Source organism: Plecotus auritus, assembly GCF_963455305.1.
Source record: "Plecotus auritus genome assembly, chromosome: 15".
NCBI lineage: Eukaryota > Metazoa > Chordata > Mammalia > Chiroptera > Vespertilionidae > Plecotus > Plecotus auritus.
This window is the reverse complement of record NC_137781.1, coordinates 6,043,320-6,061,582: the sequence shown is the minus strand read 5'-3', so window position 1 is coordinate 6,061,582 and position 18,263 is coordinate 6,043,320. Positions and strand designations below refer to the sequence as shown.

General features: G+C 46.6%; 1 protein-coding gene across 2 annotated transcripts in view; it reads right to left on the bottom strand.

Annotated features, from left to right (window-relative positions):
• The window catches only part of NTRK3 (neurotrophic receptor tyrosine kinase 3), a 398,804-nt gene that overhangs the window by 66,464 nt on the left and 314,077 nt on the right, over positions 1-18,263 (bottom strand). For both annotated transcript variants that reach the window (XM_080651645.1, XM_080651644.1), the window contains one exon: positions 15,309-15,342. In XM_080651645.1, the coding sequence (XP_080507771.1) occupies positions 15,309-15,342 (34 nt within the window). The remainder of the gene's footprint in view (positions 1-15,308; positions 15,343-18,263) is intronic.

Genomic DNA, 18,263 nt, shown 5'->3' with positions numbered 1-18,263 from the left:
CCCTTCCTCTCTGAGATCAATAAAAATATATTTAAAAAAATAAAAAGCTCTTAAATGGTTCTCACCTGTACTACCTAAAATATAGTGCTTACTTAGAAAAAAGATAAAAACAGGTTTATTCTCGCTCCATTTTCAATGAAATTGCCACCTACAATAAGTAAGCCTGAGTTACTCTTTTCTTCCCAGTGTCCCTGCCCCCAAGCCAAACCTGTAGATTTTCTGCTCAATGTACAGGAAGGAAGAAAAAGTGCCTTAAGATAATATTGGGTCTTTAAAAGCAGATTCATAGAAGCTGAGAAGTCGTGTTCATCCTGTGAGTCACCTCAGTAGGCTCTCTTTTAAAATGCAGCCTCCGTCTTTCTTATAACCGAGGGCTTTAAAATTTCAATGTTCAAGAACACCAGCTTTATTAAAATTAGGGCTTGGGGAAATGGCTCAGAAAAGGGAGAAAGAGAATATTACCCAGCCATTTAAGAGATGCTAATTAATGAAGTTCTTAAAGCCCACAGAGGACATTCCATACAGCAAGGGTTTCGTACCGAGGAGGAATGAAACGCATCGAAAAACAAAACAAAACATCTCGGCCAGCGTGGCTCAGTGGTTGAGCATCTACCTATGAACCAGGAGGTCACGGTTCGATTCCGAGGTCAGAGCACATGCCCTGGTTGTGAGCTCCATTCCCAGTAGGGGGCGTGCAGGAGGCCGCCAAACAATGATTCTCATAATTGATGTTTCTCTCTCTCTCTTCCCCCCCCACCCCCGCCTTCCTCACCAATGCTTCCCACACTCAACAGAGTAAAAGTAACATTTGATTTTATCTTTTTATTACTGCATGTTGTGGTAGCCTGGTGATTCATTCTCTCTCTCTCTCTCTCTCTCTCTCTCTCTCTCTCTCTCTCTCTCTGCTATGGGCCCCAAACTGAAAATCTCCTTTGAGTGAAAAATAGATTCCTTGCTAGAGAAATAAATAAATAACAGGAAATCATTTTCCAGGGCTGGTAACGATTCCCTAATACTGAGATATCAATCAGATAATCCATGTGCTGTCTGTGGACAGTGCTGGGGCTGGAGGGGGGCTGGGCCCTGGCCATAGAACAGGATAACCCACCAGGTGAGGGCTGGGGAGGGAGAAGAAGGGCCTACAGCTTGGGGGGTCAAGGTCAGGACTCTGAGAGCAGCATCTGATTGTCTTTCTGTCTGATTTCTCCTCAAAAAACAATTCAAAGCAAATAAAGAGGAGGGCTGATGTGATGTGGGGGCTGGCCTAAAGGATTTAGGGAGGGGCTGGTAAGAAGACCCAGGAATTCCCAAGTGGGCCCTCTGTTGTCACCAGAAGGTCCCTGGGAAGGAGAGGGGTATGGATGTATGGCCTTATCAGGAAGTCCATGTTCCTGACAGAAGGGGGACCTGAGACCTCATGGTGGTGAGCAGGTTAGAAAGGTATGAGGGGAAAAGGGGTTCGTGTCCTTCACGCTGGAAGTCTGGATCCTAGAGTCCCCGGCAAAGCCGAGAACCAGTCAGCCTCCCCACAGCTGTTTCCTGCAGGGACTGGGGAGGTCTCAGCAGGTCCCGGAAGGGGACCAATCAGAGGCCATGGGAATGATCTGATCCCACCCTCACTGGATGCAGTCCAGAGAGACTGCAGGGCTGGATTCCTAGTCACTAAGCGAGCATGTCCTTAAAGCAGGGATGGGGAACGTCCGGCCCGTGGGCCATGTAAGGTGCTCCAAATCATTAGGTCTGGCCCTGCCAAGGTATTAGGAGTGAGTTCCTGAAATGTTCGACCAAACAGAGCAGGCTGATTTGTACGTGGATAATTTCATATGGGCCACGGATGATGTTATAAATAGCCACATGGCCCTTGGCAGGATAAAGGTTCCCCACCCCTGACTCAGAGGATGGGCAAAGAGGGTGTCAGTCAGAGAAATAAATGATAAAAGCAAAATAGATCAAATTCAGCTGCATTGAACCTGGTAAGAAGAGAAAACGTAGGCTACTTTAACCTCAGCATCTGTGTGAAGTTCTTGGATTCTTTCACTGCCCACAGAGGGTGGGTGTCCTGGACACAGTATTTTGGCACGCTGAGTGTTTGAAGGTCTTAAAGGGGCCATAGAGAGTGTTGTCATATTCCGATAGACTCGGGCCCAGCTGAGGAGCCCGGAGTGAGGGCAGGGAATTTTTAAAGAGGTGTCTCTTTAGAGAAGTAAAGTTTTTCTAGATCATACACGCTGAAAAACAGTCTGAGGAGGGATGTTTCTCAAAATAACACAGTCTGAACTCCTGGGCTAACATGTCCCCTTCGTCACTTACACGCTGAGCATCCTTGAGCAAGTTACTCAATCTCTCTGATCTCTGGTTCAGTATCTGCCCCATAGAGTAAGAAGATGTACCTAGGCATCTGTTGTGAAATGAAATTAGAACAGGGAAAAAAACACTCTTCTGCAAACTGTAGAATAGCATAAATATATTAAAATACGAAAAAAGGAAGCAAGAAGAAAGAGAAAAAAAGTAAGGAGGAGTTGGCCTCCATCCGAGAGCGCGTGATATGGGAAGGTGTTTCCCACGGGGCCAGGGCAAGATGAATTGCCGAAGTCAGGTGAACTACACTTACTGTAGTGAATGATGGATTTAATTATACAGACTGTATTATATTTGTGCATAGAAAGTACAATAGAGCGACACTGCAATTATCCTATTGAGCAATGTTCCTGCCAGCCCAGAGGCTGCCGGTGCCTTTGATGCTCAAAGTGGTCAGATTTGACCTCCACACAAATGCTCAGGGAAAAGGGTAATGCTGGGGCCCTCAGAGTGTGACTTAGCCCCCTGGGGCCCACAGAGTGTGACCTAGTCCCCTGGCCTATTCCCTTACTATGGGATGGATGGATATATGGCTGGATGAATGGCTAACCTTAAGTTTATGAGCTGGACAGCTTGTAATTTAACTAAGGGTTATAGTCTACAATAGTCCTAGAGATATGCATATATACACACACACACATATATATATATATACACACACACACACATTTATATATATATATATGGGAGAGAGAGCGAGAGAGAGAGTTTTATTTCAGTTGCGTCCTTTCCCTAAGTTACTACCTAAGTAGAGCTTTGAGTTTAAATGAGTAAATCCTGCCAAAAAGTGGCTTCCTCGCCTGGCAGGTGTGACTCAAGGGTTGAGTGTTGACCTATGATCCAGGAGGTCACGGTTCAATTCCTGGTCAGGGCACATGCCCGGGTTTCGAGCTCCACCCCAGTAGGGGGCGTGCAGGAGGCAGCCAATGGAGGAGGATGTGTCTCTCTCCTGAATGTTTCTGTGTCTCAAACTCTCTCCCTTCCTCTCTAAAAAACAGCAGTCAAACCTTGATCTGTGGCCCTTCCTTTTCCTAGTCTATCAATTCTTGGGACATTCTTGCTGCAGTTATGCTAATACTGTAACTGATTGACATCCCGGCTTCTCTTTCATCAGTCACACCCCAGTGGGCGGGGTCTTTGTACTGTTATGGGTCTGCCTGCTGGATTGGAGGTGGGTGTTACTCAGACCTCCACTGCCTCACACACATGCAGCCTGCTTTAGGAGAGCTTCATGCCACAGACAGTTAATCTCATTTTTAATGTGTTTATTTTCTCCTAGTTTCCCTCACAGAGACTAATTTATTTTGAAGTTCCAGGAGCACTTTACCATAACCTCTCACTTACTGACTATCATAATAACAATAACCACTTGGGGTGCTTATTAGACATTAATCACAGTGTTAAGTGCTTTGTATATAAAGTTCATTGATTTAATTTGCACAATATCCCTATGAGATATGGGGTGTTCTGGGATTTTTAAAAATTTATTTTTAAAATATATTTTTATTGATTTCAGAGAGGAAGGGAGGGAGAGGGAAAAGGAGGGAGGGAGAGAGAGAGAGAGAGAGAGAGAAACATCAATGATGAGAATCATGGATCAGCTGCCTCCTACACGCCCCCCTACAGGGGATGGAGCCCGCAATCTGGACATGTGCCCTGACCAGGAATTGAAACTTGACCTCCTGGTTCATAGGTCGATGCTCACTCATTGAGCCACACTGGCTGGGCATATTTTTTTTTAAATATATTTTATTGATATTTCACAGAGAGGAAGGGAGAGGGAGAGTTAGAAACATCGATGAGAGAGAAACATCGATCAGCTGCCTCCTGCACACCCCCCACTGGGGATGTGCCCGCAACCAAGATACATGCCCTTGACCGGAATCGAACCTGGGACCCTTCAGTCCGCAGGCCAACGCTCTATCCACTGAGCCAAACCGGTTTTGGCCATATTTTTATTTTTACTTTTTAAAAATGTCTTTGCTTTACTTTACAAGATGGAAAAAGTAAGACTTCTGGGGTTAATGAGATGTCCAAAGGCCCTACAGGGTTGGCCTTCTAACAATGTCCCTTCCCCATTATCCATGGGAACACAAAGGAGGCACAGCACCCGACTCAAAGGCTGGTCCTCTGAGGACAGGGCGGGTCATGTAACCTCATTCCCACCCCAAGGTCACCTGTTCCCGCCGTCTCTCCTGGACCAGGTCAAAGGACAGGGAGGCATCCTCACACCTCCAGACACACCTGCTTCATTTATAACAAGGATTTGTTCCTAGAGAGAGATCCTGGCAGTACAGCTCCGATTACAGTCCAGCTGAGCGATACAGACCACAGCTTCGAGAGAAGGACAGAGCCCAGCCGGTTGAAATATGGACTATCAGGAACCAGGGAACCTCAGACTCGGCTTATGGTTTACCGAATGTCACCTAGAGGTCACTCCCATAGGCAAAGACAGATGCTGCGGGAAGCTTTCTGAAGTGCACACGTTTTAAAAATAGCACACGTTCCATTCCCGAAGCCTGAGGCAGGACGCGCTGGCAGGGGGTACTGTGAGACGCACTGCCATCGCCACGCACAAGCCAATCACTCCTTATTCTGCCAGTCACGCTCTTGTAAGTACCTGCCGGGTCAGCGATTTAATTTCTGTTTCAATTAGACAGCAGGCCACGTGGTGGTGAAACACTTACCCCGACATTCCATGCTACAGCCAGAGTGACTTTCCCAGCACTCGAGGGGTCACCCACACCCCTCCCTAACTTACAACCCTTCAAGGCGTCTTCCCGGATGCAGGCCTCGAGCTCCACAGCATGACACACGCTGCTTTGCATATCTGGCCTCGGCAGACCTTGAACCCCAAAGCCCAGCGTTCTTCCTGCTTTGCAAACCCCTCCATTCTATAGATTTGCACCTGCTACAGCGTCTGCCTGGGAGTGTCCTGCGTGACAGTGTTCCACAAGGAACCGCATAATGTTTTTTGTTGTTGTTTTTATTAATCCTCTCCTGAGGATATTTTCTCCACTGCTTTTCAGAGAGAATGGAAGGAAGGGAGGAAAAGAGGGAGGGAGGGGAGGAGGGGGGGGAGAGAGAGAGAAACACTGATGTGAGACACATCCATTGGTTGCCTCCCACAGGAGCCCCACATAGGGTGGGGAGGAACCTGCAACCCAGGTATGTGCCCTTGACCAGGATTTGAGACCCTTCGGTGCATGGGCCACACTCCACCCACCCAGACACATGGCCAGGGGAGTCATGTTTGATCACTGACTGAATTCGTTGTACTTCGCTGCATTTACCAGGCACTTAACTTGATGCCCGGCACCGGGTTTGTAAAAGGAGTGCACGAAGGGAACTACTATCCATATTCCCACTTTACAGATGAGGAAACGGAAGCCCACAGACCTTAAAACATCCCCTCGAGGTCAAACCCCAGCACGCTGCAGGGTCCGGACTGGAACCCAGGTGCCTGAGGCCGGGAGCTTCTAAACACACTCTCCGGCAGCAGGCACGGAGGCTCCCTGTGGGTGCAGAGGCTGCAGTGGCCGGGGGGCATGCAATAAAGAACAAGGAAGATGCATCCAGAAAACGCTCGCCCCGGAGAGGGAGCAGCTGTATTTTCTCCCCTGAAAATTCCCTTCTCAGAGGGGCCCGCAGCAAACATCTTTTATTTGGTGGCTCCTGCTTGGAGCGTGAGTTCTCGCTGCCCAACAGGTCTGCCTGCCTAGTTGGCCCATTACCTGATAAGAGGCAGCTCATAGATTTCCTTTCTTCCGTCCTGTCCCCTGAGAATAGCTCTGTTCGCAGGGGAGTCTGTCTCATCTCTTCCCGCCTCATTGTTTTAAATGGGGATGTCGATATCGTTGCACAAAAGCTCACAGGTCACCGGGGAATTGGCAATCCCATTTTTTAATGGGCTCTTCACACCAAGGGAAGGAACAGTTAGGGTGTGATGTACCAGAGTGAAAAAAGAAATGAAGCCTAAAGCCAAATCGTGGTTTAAAAAGCAACAGGTCCCGAAGTGAGCTCCACGACAACGCGACCCTGTGTGATGCTCTGACAAATGCCTGCCACTGATGAGCCAGCCGTTTGGTAAATACTAGTGACCACACCCCTATGGTATTTTAAAATACGTATATTTTTATTGATTTCAGAGAGGAAGGGAGAGGGAGAGAGAGAGAGAGAGGAACATCAATGTTGGGAGAGAATCATTGATCAGCTGCCTCCTGCACACTCCCTACTGGGGATCGAGCCTGTAACCTGGGCATGTGTCCTGACTGGGAATTGAACTGTGACCTCCTGGTTCCTAGGTCGATGCTCAACCACTGAGCCACACCGGCCAGGCACTCTATCCCTATGTTAGAGATCGAGTTCTACACTAGGATATGAAAGGCTCTGAGAAGTCTTGTAATAGGGACTTTAACCCAGATTTTTCTGAGTTCATTTGGGAAGAGAACATCTCGTTCATCAACTTCGATTTGTAGAAAATCTACTAATAACCCACGGAATGAACATTCCATGAAACGCAGCTTGGGGAACACTGACTTCAAAAGCACACGATTTGGTTGCCTATTTTTAGCCTGGAGGGTAATATCTACAGTCCTACCCCTGGGAAGAAGGAGAAGTTCAATTCACAAGTCGGGTGACTTCCTGAAGTCGTTCCTGGAGCAGCTGGCTTCATTTTCAATCCTTTCCCACACGGCCCGCAACCCAAGCAGCGACCATCACTAACCAGCATCCCTTCGGCAGGAGGAAGAAGGTGTCCAAGCACAGCTCTGGCTACCATCTGTCTTCCTCTGAGACACCCCTTCTTTAAAAAAATTACTGATTTCAGAGAGAAGAAGGGAGAGGGATATAAAGATAGAAACATCAATATGAGAGAAACATCACTGATCAGCTGCCTCCTGCACGAACTCCACTGGGGATGCAGCCCACAACCCGGGCATGTGTCCTGACTGGGAATCGAACTGGCGACCTCTTGGATCCTAGGTCGATGCTCAACTGCTGAACCACACCCACCGGGCTCCCTGTTCTTACTGGCTTGGAAAAATCTATCCCAGAAGTGGCCCGGAAGCTTCCTCCCTATCGCCCTTGACTGGATCACGCGTCCCTGCTTAAATCCCTTAGTGGGGAAGGAACCGAAATGACATAATTCGATTCAAAAAGTCACTCTGCATCCCTGGGACAGGGAAAGGAGTCACCTTCCCTTAGCAGGTGGAGGGCGAGCTCCTGAAGAGCAGAGCAGAGGTGTCCGTGGGAGGCAGCACGGAGAAGTGGCCGTTGAAGAGGTAATGACGCCGGCTGGGTACTAGGCACTGTGTGCACACTGGGGCCTCAGAAAATACGGAGAAACTGAGGAAGCGGAGAAAAACAGGGAGAGAGGTGTGCAAGCAAAGCCAGAGAAAGAGGCGTTTCAGGAGGGAGGGACACTGTCTGATGCTGCGGACAGGCAGGTGAGGTGCAGGCGGAGAAGAAAACAATAAGTTTGGCAATTAAGGCTTCGAGATGACTTTATTAGGAATGATTTGCATGGTGATGGGATGCAGGCTGAGTGTGCATTTCAGTGGACAGATGAGCTGCGAGGTAGGCATGGAGGCAGCCCTGTGGTGAGTCATGCCTGCGCACACGTGACCGGTCACTCTGCAATACGGTGGACAGGGGGTGAGAACAATGCCAAAGGAAGAGACGGCATTTGAGAGGGTGTTGGGGTGGCCATTGCCGCTGCTGAGATTTTTAAAATGGGAGAGATGCTCTGAGACTTAAGGGATGAAGAAAAGGCATTGTGCCCTAGCTGGTCTGGCTCAATGGATACAGCGTCAGCCGGTGGACTGAAGGGTCCTGGGTTTGATTCTGGTCAAGGGCACACACCTCGGTTGCAGGCTGGATCCCCCACCCTGGTCAGGGCATGTGTGGGAGTGAATAGGAAGATCAAGAAGTAAATACCAAGAAGTAGAACTCTTATAATCTTTCAATCTTTTTGCTCTTCAGATTTGCAACGTGCTTTTCATCTAAAGCAAAGCCATACATGACTCCCAGAGAAACTCATTCTGAAAAATGGAGATGGATTGCTACAATATTTACTGTTCAACGAAAGAGTAGAAAGCTGCTGTAATTCTCCCCCACTCCTCTTTGTTATCACTCCCCAGCACGTGTGCTCGCATGGACCACACACGCATCTTGGGCAGAATCGAGCAGAGCGTTTTGATTAAATGCTGTGTTGAGAAAACAATGCGGAGACATTTTAATTAGGTCAGATAAAAGGGTTGTGCTGGAGAGAAACGTCGTAAAAATCACTTTGAGGCTCTAGCCTTAAACCATTTCCTAGAAACTCGGGCTCTGGACGTTCTCACTGCGCCATTATCCGAACGCTTTGACAACTCCCACTGGCTTTGCTGCCGTGAAGGACCCATGGCTTCCTAGCCCATGGATTTCCATCGCCGGGTTTCTGAACCACTGAGGCTCATTCTACTCCACACAAACACACACAGAATTCCAAGTGCAGGGCATTTAATCACCTTTTCGCCTACGTCAAAAGCACAGCTGATAATAGGCCTATTGCTCTTTAGGAAGCGATGCCACATACTGCTTCTTGCCTACGGTGGCTGCTGATAGCCAGGGAGTTACGGGACAGACAGACGTGAATTAGAAATTTTTGAGACTAAGAAAAAAAAGAAGAAGAAGAAGGATCTCTTATCAAACTTTGAGACAGTATGGAGGGACCTGGAGAATATCATGCTAAGTGAAATAAGCCAGTCAGAGAAAGACAAGGATCCCAAGACATCATTCATATGTGGAATCTAATGAACAGAAAAAAATGATGAACAAAATAGATCCAGAGACACAGAAGCATGGAAAAGACTGTTGAATCTCAAAGGGAAGGTGGGGATAGGGGGCGTTGGGAGGGTCAATGCATAACCCATGGACACAGACAATAGGGTGGTGAAGGCCTGGGAGGGGTGGGTGCGGGGTGGAGGGGGTCATGGGGGAAAAAGGCACATCTGTAATACTTTCAACAATAAAGATAAATTAAAAGAAAAAGACTTGGGAAGTGGAAGGTAGAGAGCAAACCCATAGCCAATTAGCAACAGTTGCTGACTCTGACCTTGGAGATGGAGAGAGATTTCAGAAGGAGGGTTAGAGTGGAAACTGGGATCTGAGGAGTGGAACCAGGGAGCAGTATGAGAATGCTATCATGTCTCACCCAGAAACATAATTGATGACAATAGATGGGCACTTCCCCCTAAAAGAATGCAGTCTATTGGAGAAGACTGCCCTAACAAATGCAGCCATCCTTAGTCTTAAAATATTATATCTACTACATACATATGTGGCCATAGAGCACAGTACACATGTATACTTCTTAAACGTGTTTCCTACTACTTAGTCATAAATCGTATCTTTCCATCTAGATTGTAAGCCCGGCTGGTGTGGCTCAGTGGTTGAGCATAGACCCATGAACCAAAAGGTCACTGGTTCCATTCAGGACACATGCCCAGGGACCCCCACTAGGGGGTGTGCAGGAGGCAGACAATCGATGATATTTCTCTCTCACTGATATTTCTATCTCCCTCCTTCCTCTCTCTCCAAAAATAAAAAATAAAAAAGTTACTTTTTTCATTTAAAAAGAGATTGTGTTGTGTGTCAGCATTATTAACATCAGTTGATGTCAAACGTAGATGGGTCAAACCAAATTAAGCCTACCTGGGAATGTTCACCACCGCCCCCTTATATTTAATCTGCTGAAAAGAAAATTAATGTATTTTCTTATCGGAGATGCCTCCGCATCTGTCAGTGTGACCCAGCGTGCTGATAAATGAAGCTGAGGCAGCCTGGACATAGCTTAGAAATAACCCGTCTCTCTCATTTAACTCACTGAACTCTGGCTGCCGATTTCAGATTGAGGTCAGCGTCTGAAGCTTCCACACCCACGCCCTTGCTCCCGTCCACCTGGGGTGTCCTGAAAGGGGTGTCTCTTGCTAAGTCCATCTGCCTCTCACCATGGCAGCCCTTGGGAACCTAAAAATGCTGCAAAGCAAACCTTGGGGTGAACTCCAGAAAGCCTTGTCTTTGATTTCCAACAGAGCTCAGAAACCAGACGAGAAGCAGTGAACCTGGGAAGCTTCCTTAGGTATTATAAATGTAGAATCACTTCAATTCAGGTCCAAGCAAGTAGTTCATTTTTCTTTATTATTATTATTTTTATTGATTTCAGAGACAGGAAGGAAGGGAGAGATAGAAACATCAATGATGAGGGAAAATCATGGATCAGCTGCTGCCTGCACGCCCCACACTGGGGATCGAGCCTGCAACCGGGCATGTGCCCTGACTGGGAATTGAACCGCGACCTCCTGATTCATAGGTTGACGCTCAACCGCTGAGCCATGCCGGCCGGGCTCCAGTGGTCTCGTCAAGGTGATTGTATTCTTTTCCACCCACCAGCAGCCATGCAGACTGGGTCTAAAATTAGCTGCTGTGAGGTGTTTGTTTTTCCTTCTGCATCAAAGCACAGGCAACAGGACAATAGGGCCTTTTGTGTCCTGTGACTGCTGTATCACAGGGAATTCTTACTTCCTGTTTGTACTCAGCCTATGAGCCAACCTACTGGGAAGAGTGTGAGCAACCGTTTCCCAAACACCACCTCTTATTCACGTTTCCCCGAATTATGCAAATGATGCCATTCATTCTTCCACCTAATCCTCTCTGGAGAAGCTCCCAGGTTTGAAATGAAAGAAATTCTTCTCTCAAATGTGTGTAATCCACACTCATTGCTTTTGACAGCGAAGGGTGGGATGGCGAGATACTACAGTAGCTAATGCTTTAATCACATCGCCTCTGCCACCAGCTTAGCCGGGCACAGCCCTCGGTGGGTCCTCGCTGTAGAATTGAAATGCAGGCGACTCACACTTTCCCACTGCACTTGAATAGAAGGGAATCTATGGCAGGTGAAGGAGAAAAGAGGATCAAAAGTGAGGAACCAAGGGGGGAAAAAGACCTAGCTAATGTCTCTAGGGACCGAAACACTGATCTCGCCAGGGAGTATCTGCCTACGGAAGAAAGGCCAAGTTCTTGGGAAGAACAATGAGGTTTTCAATGAACTTGCCTGCCTTTCCTCTCCACCTGTTCACGTTCCCCACAGCGGCCTCACTCCCCGATTCCTCCAAGCCCTGCTTCCTCACCCCACTCTACTTCTGCATCTAAGCTCCTCTCTAGTCATCTTTTATTAAAACATATTTTTATTCATTTTTAGAGAAAGAGGGAGACAGAAAAAAAAAGAGAGAGAGAGAGAGAGAGAGAGAGAGAGAGAGAAACATCCATGAGGAGAAAGAATCATCGATCAGCTGCCTCCTGCACGTCCCCAAATGGGGATCGAGCCCATAACCCAGGCATGTGCCCTGACCGGGAATCAAACCAGCTACCTCTTGGTGCATGGGTCCATGCTCAACCATTGAGCCACACCAGCCTGGCAAGGAAGTTAATTATTTTTAAAATGCTATGGGATAGTGTGGTTCCTTTGTTTCTTTTAATTGCACACTTATAGTTTCTAGAACACGAACAGAAAAAAAGATAAGTGTCCTTGTCATGAATGAATCATGAAGAAATTGAGTTCTGTTGCCATGGTGAGTCCCATCCACCCAATGTGATGGACATTTTGGCTTCGTTCCACTCTATGGGGCGAGGGCTGAGTCAAGGGTTATCTTTCCCTGGTCACGAAAGTGACCAAGGCTTCAAAAACTATTTAATCCATGGGCCGCCTCACGCTGGCCTAGAATTAAATTCTCACCCTGCGAGTAGACACTTCCCAAAGGGCTCCTGTGCCCTCCGCAAATGATTATTCCTGCCGCACCGAAACTTCTTAAATCATTTCCCGAACTTAGGTCATTCTCATACGGCTTCCCAATACCCTGTCATACAAATTACTTAAAATGCTTCTTTCCATCCTAAGCAATCCCACCCAGGAAGGAGGGTTTGATGTGCGAGTTATAATTTCATAGGTAATGAGATGAGTACTTTTCTCTAACAATGAAGAGTGCTACTTGAAATTCTCTCATGCAATCCTGGGGTCATTCACCCCCAAGCCCGGGGAACATTGTTTGAATATATTACTGAGAGCCAACCCGGTCAGGAAGGGGCTTGGGGTCTGTGCCAGCGTCACGTTCACATGAACCCTATAGTTTCTAGGACACATTTGTTTGTGTGTTTGTTCATTATTAACCCTCCTTTTTTCTTTTTTAGAGATATTGGGAGAAAGGAGGAGAGAAAAACATAGATGTGAGAGAGACACATGGATTGGTTGTCTCCCCTACGCACCCCAACAGAGGCGGGGATCAAACCTGCAACCCAAGTGCATGCCCTTGACCAGGAATCCAACCCGAGACCCTCTGGTGCCTGAGCCAATGCTCTAACCACGGAGCAACACCAGCCAGGGCTAAGACACGCTTACTGAGCACGTGATGCTTTAAAAATAGAGGCCCAGTCAATCAATAAATGGGGAATTATTAACGCTGATGCTTTATTAACTATTATGCTCTATCCTCTCTGTGCGAGGAGCATTATCAAATGCTTACAATTCTCTTTTCCCAAAATTTGCTTATTTAGATCATTAGCAGCTTCTGACTCAGGTTTTCACACCAGCAGATACCAATCTGAGTGGGAAAACTTGGAGAGAAATGAAGTTGCCTTTATGTATTAATTTTTCACTTTAAGAAAAAATCATTTCTTTTGAAAACGAAGAACAGAGATCAGGGGGTGCACAGACTTGCCTGCGGGCAGAGCACTGTCTCTGTCGTTCTGGTGTTTGCGTGAAGAAGGTTGCCAAACGAAGGACAATCTCTGAGGACTTTTTTCGTTTTACTTTTCCTCGGGGGCCCGCCCATCACTAATCTATCCTAAATATCGAGTGCAAAGGGCTCTGTCCCTTCAGATCTTAAAAGGTAATGAGCAAAAACCTGCCATGGACTGGGTTATCCATCTAACGCTAAGGACTCTGCATCTAGCATCCCACAACCCTCATCACATATCTGAACATCAGTCGGTGCTGCCCCCTCCTCGCAGATGAAAACACTGAACTGACCCTTCGAAAGGTTCAGGAATTCGCCCAGGGCAACATCCTGCAGTCCTCGGCTCTGGGATTCGAACCGAGAGCTCTCTGACGTTTCAGTCCCCATGAAGATAAAAAACAACCTTGATTCATCGGGTTGAGTATTCTTGAGCGTTTAATCAAAAAGCAGAAGTATTTTGGTCAAGATCTGGAACCGCAAACCCAGCTCAAAATGGCTTTATGCCGAGTTGTTTTTTGGAGACAACTGAACAAACCACAAGGTGTGCAACTGGAGCACGTGCAGAGGAGAGAACTCTGACCAAAGCTCCCTGTCCTCCACGGAACCGGAGGACTGGGACGGGACCGGAACCTGCATGCCAGACCCTTTCATAAGCCAAGGGTCTGCTGTCCACGGAGACGGGTGCTGAAACCTCACCCCTTACCACCTCTTACCAGAAACTGCCAAACTACCAAGTCCCAAAGCCACGCCATGGAAACCTCCCCATCGCACCAGCATGGTCTCCTAAACCCCACCCATCTGGCCCAGATCCCCAGGCCGCGGAGACAGATTTGAGCTCGGGCTCGTGTCTCCTGGCCGCCCCCTCGCAATGAAGCCTTTTCTTGGCTCCAATGCCGGCCGGCGAGCCCTCGTTCGTAACAAAACCTGCACCTCGAAACCAGCCCGAGCTGCAGGGTGGCGCTGCGCCTGTCACCAGCCTCTCGCTGAAGGCTCCCGTTTTATTCGTTGGAGTGTGTGTGTGTGTGTGTGTGTGTGTGTGTGTGTGTGTGTTTTACATACTCATAATGTTTCTCTGGGCTCAGATTAATCTTATCTTCCCAAGTACGCTGACGCCGGAGGTTCTATTTGCTTGCTTGATGGGTGTGAGGATTGGCTACTTCAGACACTTGCAGGGAACAAAGAAAAACCAGCTTCTCTTTAATCGATGCCTATCTCTCGAGAGAAGAGAATGCCTCACCCCTTCAGCAACAAGAAAACACATACAGTCATGTAACCATATCTCTTTGTTAGCAGCCTGGAGCCCCAGCACTCAGGCCCATTAAACAGAGACCCACCCCCCCTCTTTTATTTATTAAAATATGTATTTTTATTGATTTCAAAGAGGAAGGGAGATGGAGACAGAAACAATGATGAGAGAGAATTGTTGACTGGCTGCCTCCTGCACGCCCCACACTGGGGATCAAGCTCACAACCTGGGCATGTGCCCTGCCTGGGAATTGAACCGTGACCTCCTGGTTCATAGGTTCACACTCAACCACTGAGCCATGCCAGCCGGGCCCATCCCACCCTCTTTAAAAAGGAAAGAATGTGGAGCAACAGGTCCTCCCAACAGGCACAATCACTACGTGTTTTCACTTTGCATACAACTCATCTCACTTGTCCTTAGCACCTTCATAATCTGTTTCCCTTGCAAGCTGTTTAATGCTGGAGCAGGCAGGGAACAGAACGGCCCAGGATTCATGGATCAACTGCACGTTACCCATGATATGCGGAAGTTCTAGAGCGGAAGCTTTGGGGAAGAAGACACGGGTCCCTTCACCATCGCCAACACCCTTTACTGAGTGACGGTCCCGGGTCTGACACTAGGCCGGCCGCAGTGGGAGACATAGAAAACAATGTCATCTCTCGTCTCCAACGGCTGGCGCCGGTGTTGAGAAAACAACTTGGTTTTACAAAAACTGATTTAAACAAGTAGATAAACAAGAATCACAACATGAACTTCAGCACAAAGAAGGAAAACCGGTCACTTCAGAGGAAAGATTGGTTGACATAAAATGCCCTACCCCTCTCGGCAAATTAGACTTGGAATGAGAGATTTTTTTAAATGTACAAAAATTATCTCAATCAATAAGAGCAAGTGGGAACTGCATATTAAATGATGGAAAATGTGTAACTTACCCCCAACACAGTTTTCGATGGTGTATTGGAGCTCCTAGAAAATAAAAAAGACCGAAAAAAAAGGTGAAGATTGAGAGGGGACAACAGAAAACATTGTTATTATTTGCGGACAATAACATTTTATACATTAAAAAAATCTAAGAAAACTCATAGAAAAAAATTAGCATTAGCTCTAAAAATTACAATATAGTATCAATTTCTGATACAGAATTATCAATGGTGTTGAACATGTCAAAAAATCAATTAGGTATTGGCAAAGAAAAAATGGCCCACTTTCAACAGAATAAAATTACATAGCACCTCCACTTAAGCCGAATAAAGATGTGCAAGAGATTTCCAGTTAAATTTTATTGAATACATATTTGTCTCTGCTTCTTTTAAAAAATCTCAATAAAATTCCAGGAAAGAATTTTAAAAGTATTAAATCCACAAGAAAATGGTAGAGGGGATAACTTTTTAAAAGGTATGTTTCTATGACCAAAGAACATTCAATGATGAATAGTATTCCACATCCCTTTTGCTAAAAAAATTGCCAAAGATTTCTAAGCATTGGCATAAAATATTGCTGTGCTGTGATATGGAAGTCACTTAAATATGTGCAAACCTAAATTATATACAAATACCTGATGCTCATGGCACTTACAAAACTGTAACACCTAGTCAAACTTAGCAACAAATCCAAACCAAACTATAAAAACTGCCCGGCCTGCAGTGGTTGAGCATCGACCTATGTGCCAGGAGGTCAGTGTTCGATACCCAGTCAGGGCACATGCCTGGGTTACGGGCTCAATCCCCAGTAGGGGGCGTGCAGGAGACAGCCAATCCATGATTCTCTCTCATCATTGATGTTTCTCTCTCTTACACTCCTTTCTGAGATCAATAAAAATACTTTTTAAAAAACTAAGAAAAACAATGACATTTCCATCAACAGCACTAACTCAGTGAGAGGGATGGTGTTACTTCACGGAAACGAAATTTCCATTTTCAGTGTTAACATAGTGCTGTCATATGCTTGGGCCGTGCAACCACACTCAGGCCCCCTCATTTTTTCTCTAGGCCAGCCATCCTCACAGCACCACCTACACTAGTTGGCTTTCCCTCGTCATGCACCTGTTATTTATGAATTTAATTAATCTCGGCTCTAGAATTCTTCGGAGGACTCCTGGTGCCCATGTGACCACAACCTGACATGCAAACTTGCTTGGATGGTGAAATGATGAGTTCGTTATTTGCTGGTCACCCAGGCATCCAGCACATGTTTTAATTAAAATTTAAAATAATAAGCAAGGATGCCTGTGGTCTTTGACAAACAAGATAAAATAGGACCACTAAGCAGATGCTACTTATGCAAGATCATTTTTTTTTATATTTTATTTATTTCAGAGAGGTAGGGAGAGAGAAACATCAATGATGAGGGAGAATCATGGATCAGCTGCCTCCTGCACACCCCCTACTGGGGATTGAGCCTGCAACTGGGGTACATACCCTTGACTAGAATCAAACCTATAACCCTTTAGTCTGCAGGCTGACATTCTATCCATTGACCCAAACCAGCTAGGGCTTAAGATGGACTTTTTAATGATGGCAAGGGATAGATACCTATAGGATCCATCCCTATTAAGAGCTGGGAAGGACAGATCTAACATGAGGACAGTGAGTAGAACCACCACCACCACCATATTCAGACTTTAACGCATCGGTAATGCTGCAAAAGATACAGAAAAACTATTAAATTACATCCCACTGAGAGGTGGGGATCAAAGAATGTAGGCGTCAGCGGAGCCGGGTTTGAATCTCGTCTCTGTCCTTAGTAGGTGGGTACCGCCAGGCAAAGGATATTCATTGTTCTGCATATTAATTTTTCATCTATAAAACTGGGAGACTACCACCAAGCTCACCAAACCATGCCTGGGCTTTATGTGGACAGGGGATCTGACAAGTATGTCTATTCATTCTTTCCGTATTCCTGTTCCCCGCTTCCCATCCCCCCCGCCTTAATCATATGCACATGGCATTTTTAATATGGAAGATGCTGTAAGCAGCTGACATACAATTTTGTGTGTTGCTAATTCACTTCATGCTTCAGTGCTTCTCCTATATTGGAGCTGTCACCTCTTACCTGTTTCATTTGTTTCAAGGAGCCAACATGTGTGAGACAGTTCATGTAGCTGGTTTCCCCCCGGTGGGAAATTCTGATTGTTTCTAAGCTCCTCCCGCCCAATATAAACGGCGATGTTGCTGACATGAAAGAGAAATCACTCTAACACGTCCCCAAAGATACAAAAAGGCTTCGGCGGGCATTATTACCTTAGGATGCCATTTTTCATGTGTGTTTATTTATTCTGTCAATTCACCCTTTCATTGGCATCTCTTGAAAGTGCCGATATTTCTAGAATACCTGCACTTCTAATGGGAGAAATAAAGCTTCCTCTTGGCTTAACTCCTGACCTGGAGACTGGCGACGGACTTAGTGCAGCTGGGTTAAGGGGTGACCTCCCACAGGTCCCCACTGGGACTTCCCAGGACCCTTCCCAATGCAGACTCGGGATTAAAAAGCCTATGTAGTATCAGTCCCAAGGATAATGAAACACAATGACTTAGTTCCATTAGCCTCCATACCCCCGCTTTTTAAAATATATATTTTTATTGATTTCAGAGAGGAAGGGAGAGGGAGAGAGAAATAGAAAATTCAATGATGAGAGAGAATCATTGATTGGCCACCTCCTGCACGCCCCACATTGGGGATGGAGGGCATGTGCCTTGAGCGGGAATGGAACCATGACCTCCTGGTTCATAGGGCCACACTCAACCACTGAGCCACACAGGCTGGGCGACCCTCATTGATTTTTAATGAGTATAACTGTCTGGCGGGGGGGGTGTGACTCGAGTTATTTTTTTTCTTCCCCTGAGTATGTATGTAAGTGAGCTTGGTTTCTACCTTCTGGATCAGACAAA